The sequence below is a fragment of the Barbus barbus genome (genome assembly GCF_936440315.1).
Source record: "Barbus barbus genome assembly, chromosome: 4".
Taxonomy (NCBI): Eukaryota; Metazoa; Chordata; class Actinopteri; order Cypriniformes; family Cyprinidae; genus Barbus; species Barbus barbus.
The window spans coordinates 12415489-12436315 of NC_136732.1; the positions used below are offsets into that span (position 1 = coordinate 12415489).

Here is a 20827-nt window from a genome sequence, read left to right on the forward strand (position 1 = left end):
AATGCGTGTTATTTTGAACAAACAAAGTCTTTTACACTGAAAAAGTCTTAATCTTTCCAGTAAGAATATTTAATCATCTTTATAACTTAACTCTGTTGTTTTTTGTTGTTGTTGTTGTTTTTTTTGGGGGGGGGGGGTGCCAAATCTAACCTTAATTTAGTTTTATGCATCGAACAAGAAAAACACAGCTAAAACTGAAAAAACTACTTGAGATAAAGCTACTTTATATCTTAAAAAATAGTAATGTTGTCTTCAAATATTCAAGTTAAGATATAAAATAAGTCCTAACATTTCAGTTTTATTTCTAGTCCTAAAAGCCTGTTTTATTATAGTCAATATATCGTGACTACCACTACTACTACTACTAATAATAATCTATTACTCAAAAACTAGGAACAGATAGCATTGTTTAGGAAATTGCCTTTTTTTTTTCTTCTCCATGTGGTAAAACTGCTGAGCCAGCAGTGTAGTTAAAAAAATCTTTTTTGTCACCACACAACCAGCGCAACTGCTATTTACGTCTACAAATTTCATGTGATGAACTGACACACAAACAATCCCTCAGGATAAAGGGACCTTTCTCAATATCAAGCACCATGGTGATTATTTTGGTTGATTATAACAATATTCTTGACATTGTTAAATGCCATGTACATCAACTTTTCTAAAAGAGAGAACCCGCGAGAAATAACAAGAGAGACTTCATCCACATGTAGAACAGAAAACTTTGAGAAAAGCCACAAAATTGGTCATGTAACAAGAGAAAAGATCCCGTTACACAGGCTTGAGAATGACCTCACATTTGGCAGGAGGGAATTTTTAGATTTCCATCAATACTGAATTAGCATTGATCCTGTGTTCAGCAAATGCATATCGGGTTATGTGTCAACCTCCAGAAATACCTCAGCTAACATTTCCCACACACTCAAAGATTGCTCACTAAAGTCCGTAAATATGTCCAAGTAATCTGATTCTGTACTGCATCATAATTATGAGTATGCATTATTCAGCACAAGATAACTCTATGCAGTCAAGCTTTCTTTAGATTTGAAATCACACATAAAAATGCCTAATTCAAAACCATACTGAAGCAGAAGTTAATTGGTATACAAAAATGTAAATTCTATTTGCTACACATTATTGATATGGATGCACAAGTATTGAATGTTTAATTGTCTGCGACCATTTCAAACGTAGTTTTTTATTTTCCTTTTAGTTCGCACTAACATGAAAGCATAATGCACAAGTACGACAAATATTTTAGCCATATTCAAGAAGAATCTGACTGGTATCCTTGAATGTAAATATAGCATACTGGAGCTCGCATCTTGCATAATTTCCCCAAACAGAGCTTTGCAGGCCTTTTCAGTTCAGTAAACACGGTTGACCCTAAAAAACAAGGGGTTTAATTAGCGATATGTTTATTTGGAAAGATTAAAATCTCTCCAGATTATGTTAGTTGGTATTTGGTCATTCAACAAAAGAGATATTGTCAACTCCTTTTTATTTCTGATGACTAAATGTTTGCTTTAAAAAAACGAATCTACAAACCGCTTGCCCTAATTCCAACTCCAGCTCTCAGAGGAAACACTGCTAGCTAACAAAATATACTGTAAGAACGTTTTGCTAATTAAATTATGAAAACATTATTTCTGAATGTCAAAGGCATTAAGGGAGCATTCCATCATTTAGCAGACATTATGGGAACGTTTCTCTGAACATTCAAGAGCAGTAAGATGAGCGTCCAACTAAAACAGTGCACAAAAAACATTCATTGAACAATTATAGATACCATTTTTATGCTGAGATTTTGAGAACATTATAGATAACTTTAAACATTCTATTAATTTTACTGAAAGCACTTTTGAGAGAACCTCAGCCAGAATGTCAGCCAAAGTTCTAAGAATGTTCCCTGTTGTTAGATCAACTACTAAGATCAATGACTTGTAATAAAGCATGTAGACAGAGTGCCTCTTGCCACGATTTTCTTTTGACCAGCTCACCGAACATCTGGTTTTGGTTTCAGGAAAATAAGGAAATTCTATGTTCATCAGCATGCTTAAAAAGCACAAGTATCCTGGATCTAAATGGACAGTTTTGATGAGTATACAGCCCTGCTGTCTGCACCATCATTTTTGTGTGATTTATACACACAGAAACACAAAATTAGCAAGAAATTACAAACAGTGCGCGATGTTTTGGATGCAACAGTGTATTTTTGATGCATTTATGCCATTTCTGATGTGCATCTGATACAAAATCAAAACTTACTAAAGTATGCAGCATCACCTACACCGTTTATCATATTTAATCAATGACTAAAAGTGACCCAAGTTCACATGAATATCAAGCAACGTCCTATGTACTTCATCACTGTAAAATCTCTGAAAGTGTTTCCTTTTTGCAGCGGAGGCTACACTAACTGGGGCCGTAACTTAACCGACTGTATCAAAATGTGGCGTCTCTCTGGCCTGGAAAGCCGCCATGAGAGCTGGCCTGACTATTATACCTCCGACTCTGGATTACCCCAGATCTGCATTCTCCATCAGATGCTCTGATAGACTGTGTCAAGCGAGTGATGAATCTAGCAGCTGCCTGAGATGCTTAACTCACAGCAAAAGACGAGGTAAATGTAAATAAAGATGATTTCTTGGCAAAAACAAAATGCTAAATTCAAGCTCAATGTGAAAAGCATCTAAGATATTTTGACCTTACTTAACCCTTTCACCCTCGTAAGAGCAAATATGCAAAGCAAGGCAATTTAAGACTGACATTCCCTTGAAATATCTCTGCAGGGAAACCAGTCAAGACTGCTCAAATTTCCTCGTACTGTTTCTGAGCAAGTCTGTTGTTTGAGATCTGCAGAGATTAACTAAAACTATAACAATGTCCCAGTTTGCAGTAACTACTTTTTGATCTTAGATTACATTTATATTTAATTCTTCAAGAACCTTATAATATAATAACAATCCTCTAACCTCTACTTTCTCATTATTTGTTTTAAAATGACTTATCTAAAACTGTAATGTTGTGAAAAAAACATTTATTTGAAATTGATAAACAAAATGATTAAAAAAAGTAAATTGTTTTTTTCTTTTTGTCCACAGCTTGAAAATAAACATCACTGGACCCATATATTGGTCATTTTTTCATTATTGGTGCATCCCTAATTATTGTTAAATTAGAAGTTCACATTATAGAATACTTGCTATAGCCTATAAGTCACTTCAAGTAAAAAACAAAACAAAAAAACAACAACAAGATGTAACAGAGGTATAGAGATTTATCAAACAGCTAATATGAATTTCATAATTTTATACAGTTCGTATATTGTATTTATTATTTCAGTCAAATAGATGTTCGATCATCCTGATAGAGAAGTTAATATAAAATAGAGACGACCAAAAACTCTTTAAATTAATGCAAATCTCATTCTGTCAGTCCAGTTCTGTAATGTACATACAGTAGGAGACTCTATAAACTTCTACGCGCAATGTTAAACACATACCTTTACAATATACAGTGATTTCATTAATAAAATAACGTGTCATGAACAAATAGCATATGCAGTTTATAACTTTGAGCACCTCGGACCTTGCTTTTGCTCTGTGCACTTCAGTTTTATCACAATTAAGTCCTGCGTGCGCGCACACATAGTGACACTCCCAACTTTATTGTGAACATTTTTACACGAACCACAGGAGAAACATTCAAAATAATCAGTATATAACACACTAACCTGCCAACGGTCTGGTTGGCGAGCTGTTTCATGCGGATGAACTGTTTCTTCATCTTGAATCGTCTTCAGCCACCAACATATAAAACTTCCAGAAGTCGCTGTTTTATCAAACTGCCGCCCGCACGCGCGACGCTCCCATTGCGCGCGCAGAACTGGACCAGAACCGAACTATCTGTGTCATTTACTGGTCGTATTCATTTATAAACCGAGCGTCAAACGTGTTCCTTTCGTTTCTCATCCTCTCGATTTCTGGTTTAGTCAGTAGACAGCAGCAACGCTGAGGAAATAGGAAGTGCAGTTGACTTCCCTATTGTGGAGCGCAGTGGGTTGTGACACATGACACCTTGACTGAAGTATTCTGATTAAACTGGATGGTTAACACATTTTGTGCGTAGGCTATATGTTTTAGGCTCAACAGTCGTTTTTTATTGCATTAAAATTCTAAATAACAATGCACTCCATTTAAAGCCATTCATTGTGTGTAATCAAGTTACATTAGGCCTATTTATTTTTCTCTGTAATAGCGCCATCTTCCGTCAGAAGCGTAATAGCTGCTGAAAGCGAATAAGCACATGCAGTTGACCTTATGTCCACTTGTCACGTGATCAAAGACATTGCATTCAAAATTTGAAGTCAAACATACTAAAATCCCAATCTTAAATCTTAAAATATTAAAGCTGATCCATTGAGGATGTTATATTATTATAGCAACACCAATGGTGCAGATTGAAAAAAAAACAAGATTTAGAAGAGAATTTGTGCAAACTTGGAAATAAATGCTTATGCTTAAAACAAGTAATACAAATTAAGGAAATATCTGGCATATAAAATGCTCTTGAATGAACCATATAAAGCCTGACTTATGAAATAATAGGCCTAATCAGATCATTGAACTTTTAGACAAAATCAAAAACTAGTTGTATATATTTATATAGGAGAATATGGAACTCATATTGTTTTTTTAAACTGAGCAAAATGAGCAAAAATATGGAATTTATTGCAGTTGTTCATATTTATAGGCTATGGCCAAATTTAAGATGACATGAGATTTTCATAACAGTAGAACAGGCTAGACTGCTTAAAAATGCATATAAATAATATGATATTTAAAAGCTTAGTTGTATGATCAAAACTCTAGTTATCATTTTTGGGGTCAAACATAGCCTACAATTAAATTCAATACAACAATGACTGAGAGATGAACAAATAAACGTCCACCGAAAGCCTGATGTCGGCCTATCACATTTGAACATTAAGAATGGATAAGACAGTATATGACAGATATGTCCCATAATAGTTCAAATATGAAGATACACTGTAAACTGTAAGCAATTTGACATTTACTCCATTACAAATACTCCTTGCACATTTAAACCACATTTTTGTATTTAAAAACGTCCATACTAACATAGAAGATTTAAATTTGGGTCTGTTCTAATGCCACTGATTAGATTTGAATTAAAGTTGTCTGCTGCCAAAAATCCTACGTTTCCAAGCACCAAGATTGAGCTTTGGCCTTCTCAGTATAGGACTAGATTTTCTTTTTCTTTTCTTTTCCCGGTCTTGCCACAATGTAAAGTGATCTATGTTATGATTTTAAGATGTTAAGATTCATTTACCTAATTACAAATATAAATGTGATCACATAAGACTCACCTTTTGAGCAAAATATAACAAATGTCTTTGAATCTACGAGACTAACTAAGAATAACAAAACTATGTAAGATACAAATCAGTGTGATTATGATTATTATAATGAATTAAAGTTTGCAGTGTCAACGGACTGTATAACGGGCTGTTTTTGTACAGCTAACAGAACAGAAGAATTTCTTTTATTAAGTGACTGTTTCAGGTAGTTTAACTTCTATGTGTTTTCCTTGTGATCTATATAACCAGCACGGGTCAAACTGTCTGGTGTTGAAGTAGGCTAGTTTCTCGTCTAAATTAGCTGAGTGCACAAGCATGTTAAATTTTAATTTCCTCCAGTATGTATTCTTTACCACTGGTCAACATTTTACTTTTATTATTAGTCTTTTCAATCATCAATTGCCCTTTAAGGTCATTGAGCAATTCACTCCCATGAGAAGACGTCCTCCAGCATATTCTGGAGTCTGAGATGCAAAGCTTCAGAGTGAAAGAATGGCTGAAGACAAAGTGGAGAAAGCTCTGATGGATAAGATGGGACAGCATGACGCGAGAGAGCCGAAGCTGTTTGAGCGGCTCTTTCAGCCGTGTGTGGCTGAGCTGCTGGGGACCGCTTTCTTCGTGTTCATCGGATGTGTGTCTGTGATTGAGAACGTGGCGGACGCCGGCAGACTCCAGCCTGCTCTGGCTCACGGACTCGCGGTGGCGGTGCTGATCGCATGTATGGCAGAGATCAGGTGAGAAGAAATGTATTTAGCATGCTGTGTGTCTGTCGCTGCCAAAATAGAACAAAAAATATGAATAAATATAAAAATAGCAGACCGAGTGTGACCTTTGGAAAAAGGTCATAATTTTCATATTAACACGCCTTATGATGTAATATATAATAAAATGCATATTATTATAAAATATATTTTACATGTTGTTACATTATATTAAAACATATCGCTATAACAAATCAAATTCAATACATTTTAAAACGACATCTATAATTATCAAAAATATCTAAATTACAAAGTCTGTTTTTATGTAAACTATATATATATAATTATAAGATATATTATGAATTATATTTTTATATTTGATTATATATATATATATATTACTATTTATTTATTTTACAATAACTATTATAGTTTTCATATCATTTTAATTCTATATATTAATTATATATATTTAGATGTATATATTTATTAATATTATTATATTTTATTTTGCTTTTTAATTATATTAAATTAGATTTCCAATAAACAAATAAAATCCATAATAAAGTTATTATGTAATATAAAATATTATTTTATATATATATATATATATATATTAGTAAGGACTGTCAACCTCTTATTTTCTTCTTATAAATACAGTAATAATCCACTGTGGCTTGAGTTCATCTAGTCTGTTTTCTCCAAAGGTTTTGTCACAGTCCTGAGCAAACCCTAGAAGTTGCCTTTGGATAAAAAGCATTTGCTTATTGATGAATAATGCCATTTTTTTTTTCTTCTGACACAGTGGTTCACATTTCAATCCATCATTCACCATAGCTGTCTTCCTCTGTGGTGGAATGGAGCTGAAAATGGTGGTGCCGTACCTGATCTCCCAGCTGTCTGGAGGTTTACTTGGTGCAGTCATGGCCAACGTGAGTAAGATACATGCGGTTGTGAACCATTCAGAACAATGGATTTGACATGTTTTTCTTGCTTGCTTTCAGGGAATGACCTCAAATGAGAAATATGCACAAGCTCAAGGTGGGGCATTTACGGTTCTCCAGGCCGATGACCTTATTATGAAGGCGTTATTTGGAGAAATTGCCATGACGTGTCTAGTTACCATGGTGGTCTTACTGGGTGCAGTTAATGGCAAGAGCAAAAGCCCTTTGGTTCCATTTTTGGTGGGCTGCACAGTCATTATTAATATACTAGTGGGGTGAGTTCATTGATTATGTTACACATAATTCCCTGTGTGCAGTCTGGAGATTAATATCTTCTGTGGGTTTCAGCGGTGATGTGTCTGGTACATGCTTGAATCCTGCAAGAGCGCTAGGTCCTGCAGTGCTGACCAACTACTGGACTCGCCACTGGGTTTACTGGGTGGGACCCATTACTGGTGGCCTTATCGCTGCTGCATTAGTTAGGTGAGACTATAGTCAAGTATTGTGAGTTCCACTGGAAGCACTGAAATCATCATTAATAAGCCGTTTATTATATTGCTCAATTTGACTGGATTAAGGTATGTTAATTAAGCCATTTTTTCCTTTCAGAATTTTGCTTGGAGACAACAACATCCGTCTACTGATGAAGTAACATTCAGTACATCTTCCAAACAGATTTTCAATGTTTATTTTCTCAATTCTCTGTCTTCTTTTAAGTGCACAAGAATTGAACTTGTTCTAAACTATATTAAATGATTTGCCCATCATTTATATTTCATTGCCAGCTATATAGTAATTAGTAAATCCTGCTATGTTAAGCTGGAAAGAGTTAAGGCTAGAAGGGATGCAGCTAAAACTACTGGGTGTGCGCAAATCAATATAGTGTCATTTTTCTCACACTTACTGTTTTGATGCATCCCTTATAGCCACAACTGAAATACAGGGAAAGGATACTCAGGTGATAATTAGAATTTGTATATTTTAGTATTTGAAAATTGAAAATGTAGGTTAAAGCAGTGTTAATTCTAATTTAATGAAATAAATTATATTCACACGTTAATTTACACATTCATGGTTTTCTATTATGTTCATTCATGCACATTGTTTATGCTTAATGTTATTGTTATTAATAAATAGAATAAACTCATCAATACAAATTAAATGACTCTTTTTCCACATATTTGTGCAAGCTCAAATAGGTCACTAAATATGTAAAAACAAGCCCATATATTTCTAATAAATCTTCATGTGTTTGAGCCTGTTAACGTGTATGGATTTAACACTGGTTATACATGAACACATTTTGGGAAGCTTTAAAAGCACCATGTCAAAGGTGATGACCCTGTCATATCTGTCACTAGCTAGTTATAGAGGTTAGTCATCAGCTGAGTAATAGAGGTGGACATGGGGACTCTTGGTAACACTTTAAAAAAATTAAAGTCCTCTTAAAAAAATAAATAATGCATAAGAAATCATTAGCTTATGCACATTAGAAATAATATATATATAGGCTATAGAGAGAGAGAGAGGCCTGTAAATTTATAACTTATAAAGGAGTTAAACTTGATATAAACTAAATAAAGGAATTAAACAATAGGTCAATAATGTTGAATTATATATGTTTATGTATTTTCTGGGTGCACATTGCGCAAATATTAGTCGCAAAGTGCAACAAACATATTGAACATACATTTTCAGTAAAAACAACATATAATTTTAATGGTACACTTCCGAAATTATGATTATCGGAATATAGGCTACGTTCATTTTTTAATAGCGAATTCTCAATAATATAGGCTAGGTGTCACATTTTTGGACATTTAAGCTGCCGGACTGAAAATCAAACCGTATGCGCTAAAATAGATCAGATTTGAAACCAATTCATTGCGGTGAAACAAATATAGAGCAGTTTTACAAAATACAAAAGTTATAATAAATTAGAATTTCACATTTATTTCAGTGTTAAGTGTTGAATGTTTAAGATGTTTATTTTGACATTTGAATTACAAAACACAAAACACAGATTTTCCAAAATTAAACCAATGAAAATATACAGTAGAAACAAGGGGACATTTGACACATTGAGCAGTCTGAAAATTTAATTTTGAAGCAAAAATCACAGTTTATCAGTGACAGAGAATTAAAGGGATTATTAAGAGGAATCTGTTGTATCAAGTTCATGGCGACATCTTGTGGCTTTTGGTGGACTGAACTTCCTCAACACGTGCTTATTACAGCATTTCGATTTGAAATCACGCCCCAATTGAAACCTATTTTAGCCTTTGTATTTTTGCAATTATTGAAAAATATTGAGAATGTCTCATAGTGGGGTTTGTTGCCAGACATTACGCGCCAGTATGAAGTAATAGAGATCTTTAAAAATAGAAATACAGAAATGACAAATTATTGTTTGCTACGACACTATAAGCCAGTGCGGTGTCTTATTATCCTTAATAATAAAATGTATAAATTAAATAATTGTATGTAATAATATTATATGTATAATATACTAACTTATATAATAGAAATAAGTGAATATCTGACGACGAATGATTGTATTTCGCCATCATGTTTCTCTCCATTGAACATTTTTTTATTTTTAAATGTAATTAGAACAGAATAAAAGTCTCTCAGATGATAATCTAATCTTTTCAAAACATGCCGACCTGCTGTTTAAAATATTCCATATCGGTTTGCTATTTTTTCAGTCTGTTTACAAGCATAGTCTGTAATAAAAACCCGATTTAAAGGGCTTTCGGATTTTAAAAAATGCGTTAATTCATTGATTTTAAAAATGATAAAATGGCTCATTTTTAATACGCGTGATCAATATGTTTTAAATCAGTTCTACAGACAGCTAAATTAGGCCTACGCTTTTATTTTCGATGTGATACGCATTGTTGTCTCTGCAAAAATGCTAAACTCTTGTTTACACTAAACCGTTAATTAAACAGGTTTGTTTAATTTCATCACTTACATTATTTGTAACACTCATTCGTCTCAACGTAAAGCAGCTTCATATTGAAATGTTTAAATCCACATCAATTACATGTTCAATAGAAAAACGAAAAATAACGAAATATGACCCTAAACCCTAAATGCTTGTGCCTTATATATTTAGGCCTAAAATGCGCCTAAAACGGGTTTAATTATATATGCAGCTTATTTCCCTTCACTCTTTGTAAAGGGTGTGCTTTAATACAGACTACTGTTTGGATCTTCATACAAAATCTAACCAGAAAAACACCACAAGTTCATAAAAGAGGGACTAAACAATATGTCCCTTAAAAGGTGCATGAAGTTGAAACGTTAATAATGTGTTAACAGCATCTACCTACATTCATAATAAAGCTGAAGGCAACCAAACGAAGGAACCAACGGGTGTACATTACATCAAATCTGGGAAATAGAAAAATAAACTTCATTTTCATAGAAAATGTTAAGCTAAACAAACTATATATATTTTTTTGCATTATGTACATGATTGCAAGGCTTTACATTTTTAGACTAGAAATTATATAGAAATGTAGGTTGTTTCTAATTTGATTACAATATTTCTTAGACGCACATACATACATAAACTAAAAATCACATCATCTGTTTTCTTTGAAGAAACCTTGGTCCGTTGAACTCTCTTTTATGGTTACAGTCAACGAGTTACTTGTTACGTCAGTAACAATAATTTTCTCCATATTCTTCAAACAAGGCAACCAGGACTGATCGGTTTCATCTACAAAACTCAGAGACAGCTGCTCTCTGGTTTGATCGGTGGATCGAAATAGATTGTTTTGGGGAGGATGTTTCATCTTGGCACCACTTGAGCTGTCCTTCCGTCGATGTCCCAAAACACCAAGCCCAGATTGTAAGATGGTGCCACTGTGTGTGAACTTGATGTCACTTGACCTGCTTCCCATTTGCTTCTGAACGTGGCTGGATTCTGCTTGAAACTTTTGGGTTAAATGAATGGCATCACGGTTCGAGGTCTCTCCTGTTCTCTCGGTTTTGGAAGGTCGATAAGATAACGGTTCATCTGCCTTTCTTTTAACACCTTCTGTGGATGAACCTCCTGGACGCAACTTTGGCTTTGGTCCTCGCTTTTTTGGTGAGCTGGCAAAATCCAGCGGGCGTTGTACCGGTGTCCCATGAGTCAGTGGGTCTCTCTCAAGATCTGGTGGACGCACACGAACACTTTCGCCTCTGTTGATGGTGCTCGGTGGGAAAATCGTTGGCACGACTGTCCGTAGTCCCTCACGTGCTCTGGGCGTCACAACCGGTTCGGCTACCGGGAATGACACGTGTAAGTCTCGAGCCATTTCCCGTCTGAACTCATAGTTTTTGCCTTTTGCTTTAGCTTTTGCCTATGAGAATTGTTTAAATATAATTAAACAATTCAAGCACATGATACCATGATTCCAATGCATTAAAGTGCAACAGAATAAAAAAAAAATAATAACTGCATTAAAAAGAAAGCCAGGAAAAAAAAAAACATAGAAAAGAAAAATTAAACATGCAAGTAAAAAAATACATAGAAATTATTTTTTTTCACCTTCATTAAAAATGTTTCTGGTTTAGGTCCCCTCTTTTTTGGCCCATACATCTCCCTCTCACGCTCTCTGCAATAATATAAAAAAAACAAGACGAAGAAAAGCTCATTTTAAACGTCCAAAATATTTTCTCTCTCTACTGGAATTACAGAAATAACGAAGAAACCTTTACCTTTCTTCAAATGCAGCGAAAAGACGCTCATCCAGAATATTCTCCTCTGGTTCCCAGGTGCTGTATCTGCACCAATAATTCATGCATGTTCAATTATTCGCAAATCATAACATCGTTTCAAAGTACAGTTTTCTTTTTACACATTTATTACTAATGCGTGCATTTTTATCACTTATTTCAAGAGAGCTTGTGTTTGCATGTATAATATTTATTGATTATGTAAAAACGGACACATATTCTGTGTATTCGTGTCTTTTTTTCCAATATAAACCGTATTAATCAGCTGATGATGCTTTTTGAACGTTTTATCTTGACTGTCTCCCATCACTGGCCTTGTCAGCTAACGTTCACAGTCCCCGCTTCAGCCGTGCTAGCACTCAGCGAGCTCGGACACCGCTCCTTCCGCGACAATAACTGCCGTTAACGTGTCATTACCACTCACTTTTGAGACCACCCTTTCCATTTGACCAGATACTCCATCCGTCCCTGCGGGGAAAAGCACAGGGAGACTCAAATTAGCAAGCTAACGCTGCTAGGCTAACCTATCGCGTATAAAATGTCACTTGAGCGAGCATAAACAAATAAGCAGGCGCCTCTGTAACAGCGCCGAAGCCCCGACGAGCAAGCTGGGTGAGCACTTACTCTTCTTATGCGCCGTTTAATGATGGATTCGGCGGCGAAGACGCGCTCCCCGACGGCTGAGAGCTCCATGTTTACTTCAACCTCGCAGCTATTTTTTCCCTCAGCTCTGCCTCAATAGTGCTGGATAGCCCATAATAATCTATCCGAAGAGACGTCATCACGTTCTAAACTGTTGCCATGGCACCGCAGGACGGCGGTAGTGTGTGAGTGGAGCTGCGCTCCAGGAGGAGGAGTCAAACGGCGCCAAACCAAGAAATGTCATTTATGACTGCTGTTTTGGAAACAAATATGTCGTGTTTATTTCGTATACTAGTCTAGAGTAACTGCGGTCAGGACTTTTTGATAAATCCCCTATTAGTCGCATATTTAACTGCACTCTTCAGTGCGTCTATATAGCCTACATCATGTTTCTTTTGTTTGCGATGCGTTGCGAGTAAGCTATATATTGTGGTAAACAGCGTTTTATTTGTTTGTTTTTATTTAATAGGACTGAAATCCAGACGCCCAAGCGCTTTCTTTATTTTAAACGCGATGATATGCCTCCATATTCCCCTCCAATTCATGTCATCCCTGTCTAATTAAAGCAAAATAAAACCTTTACATTAAATACAAATAACGAAATAAAAAAAACAGAATAAAATACATAATTACTTAACAATTGTAGGGCTGGTCATAAATCCACTTTTATAAATGCACATTATACACCGAAAAGTGTCCATATACTCGGGTTACTGCCTGGTCATTTTGCAATATATTTTTGGCTTTTTCTTTCTTTCCTTCTTTCTCAAAATAATAATAATAATAAGTAAATAAATAAATAATGATAATTATTATCAAACTAAAACCTGAATAGTTCGGACAAAAAAAAAAAAAACTTTCTTGTGTACCTATTTTTTTTTTTAAGTAAGTCGTTTAAAATATGACTGTCAAGCATATTTTAAAAAATGTTAATGTGGTTTTCTGCATAAAAATGTAAAATATAGGATTTTCCTGTCATGTGGGATTTTAATAGCCTACTAGATCGTCCCCGGCTTTAAAATGGAGATGATCTGCGATCTGATTTAGCCTACAGCAACTAGCCAATCTTTTATTTGATTTTTTTTTATGTGAAAGATTAATTCGATTTTTGTCCGAATCATTCGATGCAACGGATAAGAACAAATTTAGCAAATTATCTCGTTTTTTTTTTTTTTTCTCGATTCAATGGATTTAAATTAGGCTAATCGAAAAAGTCCTCATTAGATAGGCTATATTATTAGGCCTATTATTATTACTTCTACTATTATTATAATTATTATTAGTAGCCTATTATTATTATTATGATTATTATTATGACAGTCACAACATAAATGTTCACCATTATTACTACCAAAAAAAAACTAGTTCTCGAGCTCGTTTTTTATCGAAAAAAACAACAACTATTCTATTATTTGTTATAATGACAAGAGTGACAATAAATCTCCGATATTTAGGCTAAAAAAACGAAATTTTAATGATAAATTAAAAGCCTTTTTACCTTCTGTACTATCCAAATAATCCAACATTATTTTCAACAGCGATAGAAATATTCAGATTCATACGGAATAACTGAGCATTGCGTTTTGGTAAATTACAGATCTTAAATAATATAGGTTATTAGTTAACCTATAGTTATTAGTCCCGATTTTTTTCCCCATTCAGTTAGCATACAATAGTATTTTATAGGGTTTTTTTAATCTTACATTTACATTTAGTCATTTAGCAGACGCTTTTATCCAAAGCTTCTGATAAAAAGAAAGAGGTTAGGAGGAAAATAATTAGCATTTCTTCATTCATGTGATTTTACCATTTAGAATAGTTGCCTTGAGCAGATTTAATTTTTCCACAGATCATGTTTATATGGAAACAGGTCACAAGCCTATAATATAATATAAAACATGAACCTCCTCTCTCATGTAGTATATATTTGTTGCATCTTGTTGGAACATAATTTTGGGCCAGAATTATAATACCAACATCTACATCTCACAATGGGACAGCTCATTATAATATATGGATCCATGGTTACCACTTCACCTGCTAATATCACATTTAAATAATAAAAATGTTCAGTTCAAGATCTTCTTGACAGAGATGCAATAGGATTCAGCTGACTCACCCAGAAAGATGACCTAGGCCTATATGTATTTTAGATCACTCGTCTTTTAACGCATCTATGTATAATAAAACATTAACTTTCCATTTATTTTATACACAGGAGACTAATCAGGTCAGCAGGATGATGAGGGGTTGCTTTCTGGTTAATTTAAGGCACAGATATAGAAGCATTTTATGAACATGGTACTACACCTAGGAGGCAGCATTGCTAAATTTCATTAATTTATAAGAGCCTCTACTAAATAAGTAAACTATAAACTGGTTAAATATTTTTTCTGCTTAAGTCTAGATGCAGTTAATCAGGCAAAAAAAAAAAAAAATATATATATATATATATATATATATATATGTGAATGACACATTACAAAACAAATTATTCATGTTTATTATTCTAGTTTAATATTGATTTGAGAAGCATTTGCAAACTGACAATTCAAAGTTTACTATACATAAAACATTATGCATATAAATGGCCTGAATGGCATTATTGTGTAATTTGTACATTACATATGTACATCTCATTGCGTACCTACAGTACATTACATTGACTGAAAATTTATTACAATTCATTCCAAATCTATAGCATTACACTGTAAGCATCGATCTTACATTTACTTTCTGGACATTTATAACAGTTTGCATGTTCTGATGTTCTCTGACCACAGTCATACTGCCGTTACAGAATTATTCTGCAAGGTTAAACAGCCTTTATTGAGTTATTTTAAACTGAATTTGTTAACAAGGGATCCAGGAGATGATAAAGTGCAACTTGAACTTCTTACAGAGAGGGAACACCAAACAATCCAGCTGTTTATCTAGCATTGCACAGGAAGAACTCACAGGCCAACAGCATCTGGAAATCCAGTAAAATAAAATAGCTCAATAAAACAAAATCTGAAATAAAATTTTTTTTTAAAGGTACATTCATATACATGTATGATGACACCTTTCCAAGGGATTCTGAAATCCCCAAAATTGGAAGAAAAATTCAACATGTGGTCCATGATGTAGATGAATAGTGAAAGGTGTGAGTATAAGTGCATTAAAGTTAAACTTCATCTTCAATGAATTCTTCAATTCAACCAGTGTGCTTTCTCCAACAGGCCGCTGTGTTTCCTCAGGTAGCATTAAAATTCAAAAGCTGTATAAACTATATTACACACTATACAATTATGGGGTTTTAAATTCAATTTCCACCACAGCAAAATGTCAACCATCTCAATTTTATGCATTAGAAAACATACAGCAGGCATCTAAACAAACAAACCGTCTATAGAGTTTGTTTGCTTAAATGTCTCCATATGATATCAGGAATGGCTATGATCAGTGCATCTGACAAGAGTCAACTTTGAGCTGGTTCAAATGAACAAATGACAGTCCAATATATTGTAGTCATTATCCTTGAACGTATTCCTTAAAGGTCACGGTTAAGCAGTTCGTAGTGATATCGGTGATGATAACGTTACCCACAAATGGTTTAACATGGCTGTTTGTTTTCTCTGCTTGCGCTGAGCTTCCTGAAACCTTCTCCGCTGTGGGAAACTGCTTAAGAGTTTTGGTTGGACCACAGCTTAAATCAATAGGCTCTTCAGGAATGGTGTCGCTAAAGTCATAACTGTAGGCTCTGTCAGTGAGACTGCCTCTGTAATGCAGATTTAAAGGTTCTCTCTGAGGAGAAGAAAGCACTGTGTTTGGTGCACTGATGCTTCTGTAGTTGAAGAACTGCTTACAGTTTCTCACGTCCTCATTGGGTTCTGAAAGGCTCCTCTTGCGGTGATTGAGTCCGGTGTCCATGTGGGCTGGGGCAGCTTTCTCTGAGTTTGGTTGGTCGCATAAATCTATCACTATTTGTTCAGTCTCTGTAGGCGTATCTTTTGGAAGTTCAGCCTTTTTGATGATAGACGAAGAAAATGTGCTGGTGTTCTCAACAGAGCCATTCTCACGGCCATCAGACAGATTGTCCGTATTATTCAGTGTAGATTCCTCACTGTGCTGAGCGTCCACTTCAGAAACATCCTTGTTTTTTACTTTAGATGAATGCACACCTTTGTCCATGTATTTGCTCATTACAATGACAATTCGTCCGTTTTTGTTTTTGTTCTTGATTATTTTCATCTTACTGCTGATGCTGTTAGGAAGTGCAAACTCTTTGGGATTCATCTTGAGTGCCAGCTCCGCTTTGTTAGCATTATCCGGCAGGCTCTTGAGCTCGATGGACAGATCTTTCACTTTATTCAGGGAGCCGGTGTCTTTGTTCCGAATCCACTTCTGTTGCAAGGCTGGAGGGAGGTTCCACCCTTTGTTGGAAGGGTCTTGAACCTTGACCTCTTTGGGTCCCGTGAGTGGCATGTCGTACATCTTGGGGTCCGGCTGGTAATGATGATGTTTCTTGCTGTTCAGCTGGTAGAAGTGCTTCTTTTTCCCGCTCACATGTTGCTCGACGGAGATCTCCTTGCAGCTGGGCTGGTACTGGTGGTGTTTTTTGCTGTTGAGCTGGTAGTGCTGCGGCCGTGAGCAGTGGATCTGGAGGGGCTCCACTTTGGGCTGGTTCTCCTCATCCAATGATGTGTCCTCAAGACCACCCAGGATGCTTGATCTACGAGCAAATGCAGGAAGCTGAAACAAAGAGAGAATATATATATTGACTTCTCAAAAGAGCTGAAAGTTCATTATTTCTTGATTATTTTACAACACATTTACTTTACTCTAGAGATAATAATGGGCTTTAGTATGAGTCTTACTATGTTTTGAACTTAAAGATGCCATTCCTATGAATTTTTTATAGGCAGAACATTGAAATCAACTACAGCAGTTAATAACGGTCATCATCAAGTACATTAAGATGCATGCAGACAGTAAGGAGCCATTGGTCTACAATTATTGATTCATAATGAAATGGAAGATTTATTCTGACGGTGCACAGGAATAACCTAGATCATAAATAAGCAATGCATTTGCTTATGTACTGAATGGAAGACAAAAACTGCAATTGGAATAACAAAATACCTGGACAAGGGAGTGTTTGGGTTTAGGCCCTCTTTTGCGATATCCCACCATTTGCTCCTGCCTTTCTCTGAAAATGATACATAAAATATCGAAATAATAAATTCGCCATTTTCAACACAACACATTGAATAATGTCAAAACTGTTTGGTTTGAGAACAACTACAATGTTAAAATGCTCATTAATCTATTCATGTGTAGCAGAACCAATATTCTCATTCACTCTTAGAATTAAAGGTTCTTTATTGTTCCCTGAAGAACCTTTAACATCCACAGAACTTGTCCATTGCACAAAAGGCTATTTATTGTAGAAAAAGGTTCTTTAGTTTATTAAAATGTTCTTTACACTAAGAAAAAATTTAATTTTCAACAAAAGGTTCTTTGGGAAACCCAGAATGGTTCTTCTATGGCATTTTGGAACCATTAGTTTTAAGAGTGCACTTATCAACATTAGTGCAACATTCAGATCACAAGCCACAATGGATCCCTTTGATCACCAGGTTACAACACAAAACAAGAGCACAATGGATAACATGACACTCTCAAACTTCTAGTGCAGCAAAACCAGTGAGCGCAACTCAAGAAACATCTTGCGAAAAATGCTATCTAAACTTAACAATTCTTATTCCTAGAGATTCTGGAATGCTTTGATACTCATTCTACTTTTATCTTCAGAACAGAACAGTGTGCTCAGAGAGGGGTGTGTGAACATCACAAGACCACTGACACAGCAGATTAGATCACAGACTTGAGTGTAGAAGGGTATGTCCACTTGTGAGAACACTGCTACTGATGTATTTTTCATATATGAATGTATGAAATTATTTGATCTAAGCTGTTCCAAAGCATAGTTATTTTCAGTGCTGCCCAAAACAGTGGTTCTCAAATTTTTTGACTTAAGACAATATTATGTTTTTTTTTCTTCTGAAATGAGGAATGCCAGTATATTAAAATTAACATTTGCAATTCATTTTGTGATTACAGAAATCTCACTTATTTAAATAAACTTATTTCCAAAGTGGCTGGAAGATGACATATAAATATATAGTCATCTTCCAGCCACTTTGGAAACTTAATGGGGCCCCCAGAGGGTTATGCCCCAGAACAGAAAGGAAGAAAATTAAATCTTGTTTTAGTCAATATACAATGGCACATTCATTTTGTAGGACTAGCACTGGGTAATAACAATGGGATGTTTCCAAAACTGGGTAAAAGGCAAGCATCAAGAGAGTCTTTGTAGCAGTCAGACCTGACCCGTGGGGCTACCATTAATCTTCAGCTACAGTGTACAGGACTTGGCCCCGCCTCCCGTGACCATTTATGGGCATCACCACAAGTTAAGTTATTTGTCCTCCTCCGTCTCACCTGTTTTGGAAAGCCACAAGAAGGCGCGGATCAAGAATGTTTTCTTCGGGTTCCCATGTGTTATATCTGTAATAAGGGCGAGAGAATATGAAAATGTAATAAACCATATGGTAAATGCAACGCGTTTTGCGATAAAATTTTGAATGTTTACAGATTACCGCGCAAACAAAGCACGTTTATAGCCTATAATGTAAACAAATATATATATATATATGAGCATATTTTATTACAGACAGTACAAATACAAATTCACTCGCGTAAAATTTGTGATGGAATCCGTAAAAACAGCCCAGCGCGACCGATGTAGGATACAGGACGTCCATGACCGACATCTCTCGGCATTTACTGTTATTTACTGTGTCTAAAAATAACGCATATAAACCAAATAAACACTTACTTGGCTGACCATCCTCGCCACTTCACCAGATACTCGATTCTGCCCTGAAAAACGACGAAAATGCATTGGGTACAGTAACGTTACAGGAAAAAACAAATGCATCCTCCGCACCATTTACGGTAGTTCTAGTTTGCGGCAGTTTTACCTTCCGTAGGCGCTTCTTCTCGATGCCCTCCACCGCGAAGACGTGCTCCCCGACAGCAGGTAGATCCATGCCGTCTCTGCCGCCCGTCTGAAGAAAACCAGCTCAATAGGATCTTCTTCGTTGCAACGCTGTGCTGTCTCGCGCTGTGCCAGAGATTAATTTGCCCCTCACCCCTCCTCTTTCCCTCTCTCCCTCGTATTTGTCTCCACGTTAAGCGGCGGGCACAGGAAAAGCTCGCTAGTGCTGGTGCTACTACAGAAAATAGTTCATGCAATAATGAGCCGAGGCAGGCGCGTGACGTCAGCGCGCGAGGAGGGGAGGCTGAGCTGAGAACTGTGCCAAATGCAGAATATAAAGCTGTAGTGTGTGTATAAACGGTGTTTGCTTGCTGTAATTAAGAACAAGTTGGAAATAAATGTGCATGAATACATACTTACTGTGTCATAAAATCTCACCTAACATGTTATAACATACCACATCTATCTATCTATATCTATCTATCATCTATCTATCTATCTATCTATCTATCTATCTATCTATCTATCTATCTATCTATCTATCTAGTTGTAATTTCATACCCAAAAAGTTTTTTCCCCTCGATCTATTATGTGTTAGAAACAGGTTGTGATCATCTCTGCATCTGCAATAGCCTCCTTAAAGCAATTCTATTCTATTTTCAAAAAAATGAAATAAAATAAACGGGACGTCAAAATATTCTTATTTTTTTACCCATGCAAAACGTTCATGTACACCTAAACGTTCATGTACAGCTGTACACCTAAATGTACAGCTCTAAACATGTCACGAGTTGCTCTATTAAACTTAAAGGCACCTTTAATGCCAGTCTAGGTAAATTAACCACTCGATTACCGCATGTATATTAATAGCTTAAAGCTTTAACATGGCTGACAGGAACCATATAGAGACAAAACACCTGTGTACACCTCTAAATCTGTCATGTAAAGGAGTTGTTCTATTAATAAAGGCTCCTCAGTTTAACGCCAGAAGGTAAATTAACCACTCGTTTACCGCAGCATAGCCTGCATTAGTAGCTGAGCGCATTAACACCTATAATGTTTTCAGTTTTATAGCCTAAAATGTGAAGCAGAAAGATGAGGCAAACTTTCGCACAGCTGTGAGTTTTAAATCGCATTCCCTAAAACGCAATAATGTGCAGTACATCAATTATCACACTTTTATCTTTATGATTATTACCAGCGAATAAAATTCAGCAGCTAAAGGGTTAAACTTAGGTTGAAGCGTCAGCAGCCAATCTAATCTCCATATATGGCCATGAAAAAGAAAGCGCAAATATATCTGGTTCTTGCGGTTTCATTACGTTCATTAGATGCACACTGAAATGTTCACACAAAACCACAATATGTCACGCAT

At 35.5% G+C, this 20827-nt stretch overlaps 4 protein-coding genes across 6 annotated transcripts in view; 1 reads left to right on the forward strand and 3 right to left on the reverse strand.

The window, feature by feature from the left end:
- Positions 1–4073, reverse strand: part of LOC306869105 (rho GTPase-activating protein 17-like) — a 32267-nt gene extending 28194 nt beyond the window's left edge. For all 3 annotated transcript variants that reach the window (XM_079415716.1, XM_079415715.1, XM_079415717.1), the window contains exon 1: positions 3740–4073. In XM_079415716.1, coding sequence (XP_079271842.1) covers positions 3740–3792 — 53 coding nt within the window. In that variant the 5' untranslated portion in view covers positions 3793–4073. The remainder of the gene's footprint in view (positions 1–3739) is intronic.
- Positions 4074–5878: 1805 nt separating this feature from the next.
- LOC306869114 (aquaporin-8-like) lies at positions 5879–7518 on the forward strand (the record flags this gene model as incomplete). The annotated part of the gene is made up of 4 exons (XM_079415728.1): positions 5879–6120; positions 6893–7019; positions 7092–7306; positions 7380–7518. 4 exons carry the CDS (start codon positions 5879–5881, stop codon positions 7516–7518), a joined length of 723 nt encoding a protein of 240 aa, XP_079271854.1.
- Positions 7519–9583: 2065 nt separating this feature from the next.
- LOC306869115 (chromobox protein homolog 8-like) lies at positions 9584–12560 on the reverse strand. Its single transcript, XM_079415729.1, has 5 exons — positions 12390–12560; positions 12190–12233; positions 11748–11813; positions 11578–11644; positions 9584–11389 (listed from the first exon to the last, which is right to left on the reverse strand). Exons 1-5 carry the CDS (start codon positions 12456–12458, stop codon positions 10625–10627), a joined length of 1011 nt encoding a protein of 336 aa, XP_079271855.1. The 5' UTR covers positions 12459–12560; the 3' UTR covers positions 9584–10624.
- A 2334-nt stretch (positions 12561–14894) lies between these two features.
- Positions 14895–19710, reverse strand: LOC306868941 (E3 SUMO-protein ligase CBX4-like). Its single transcript, XM_079415421.1, has 5 exons — positions 19436–19710; positions 19291–19334; positions 18894–18959; positions 17532–17598; positions 14895–17141 (listed from the first exon to the last, which is right to left on the reverse strand). Exons 1-5 carry the CDS (start codon positions 19502–19504, stop codon positions 15921–15923), a joined length of 1467 nt encoding a protein of 488 aa, XP_079271547.1. The 5' UTR covers positions 19505–19710; the 3' UTR covers positions 14895–15920.
- Positions 19711–20827: the final 1117 nt, after the last annotated feature.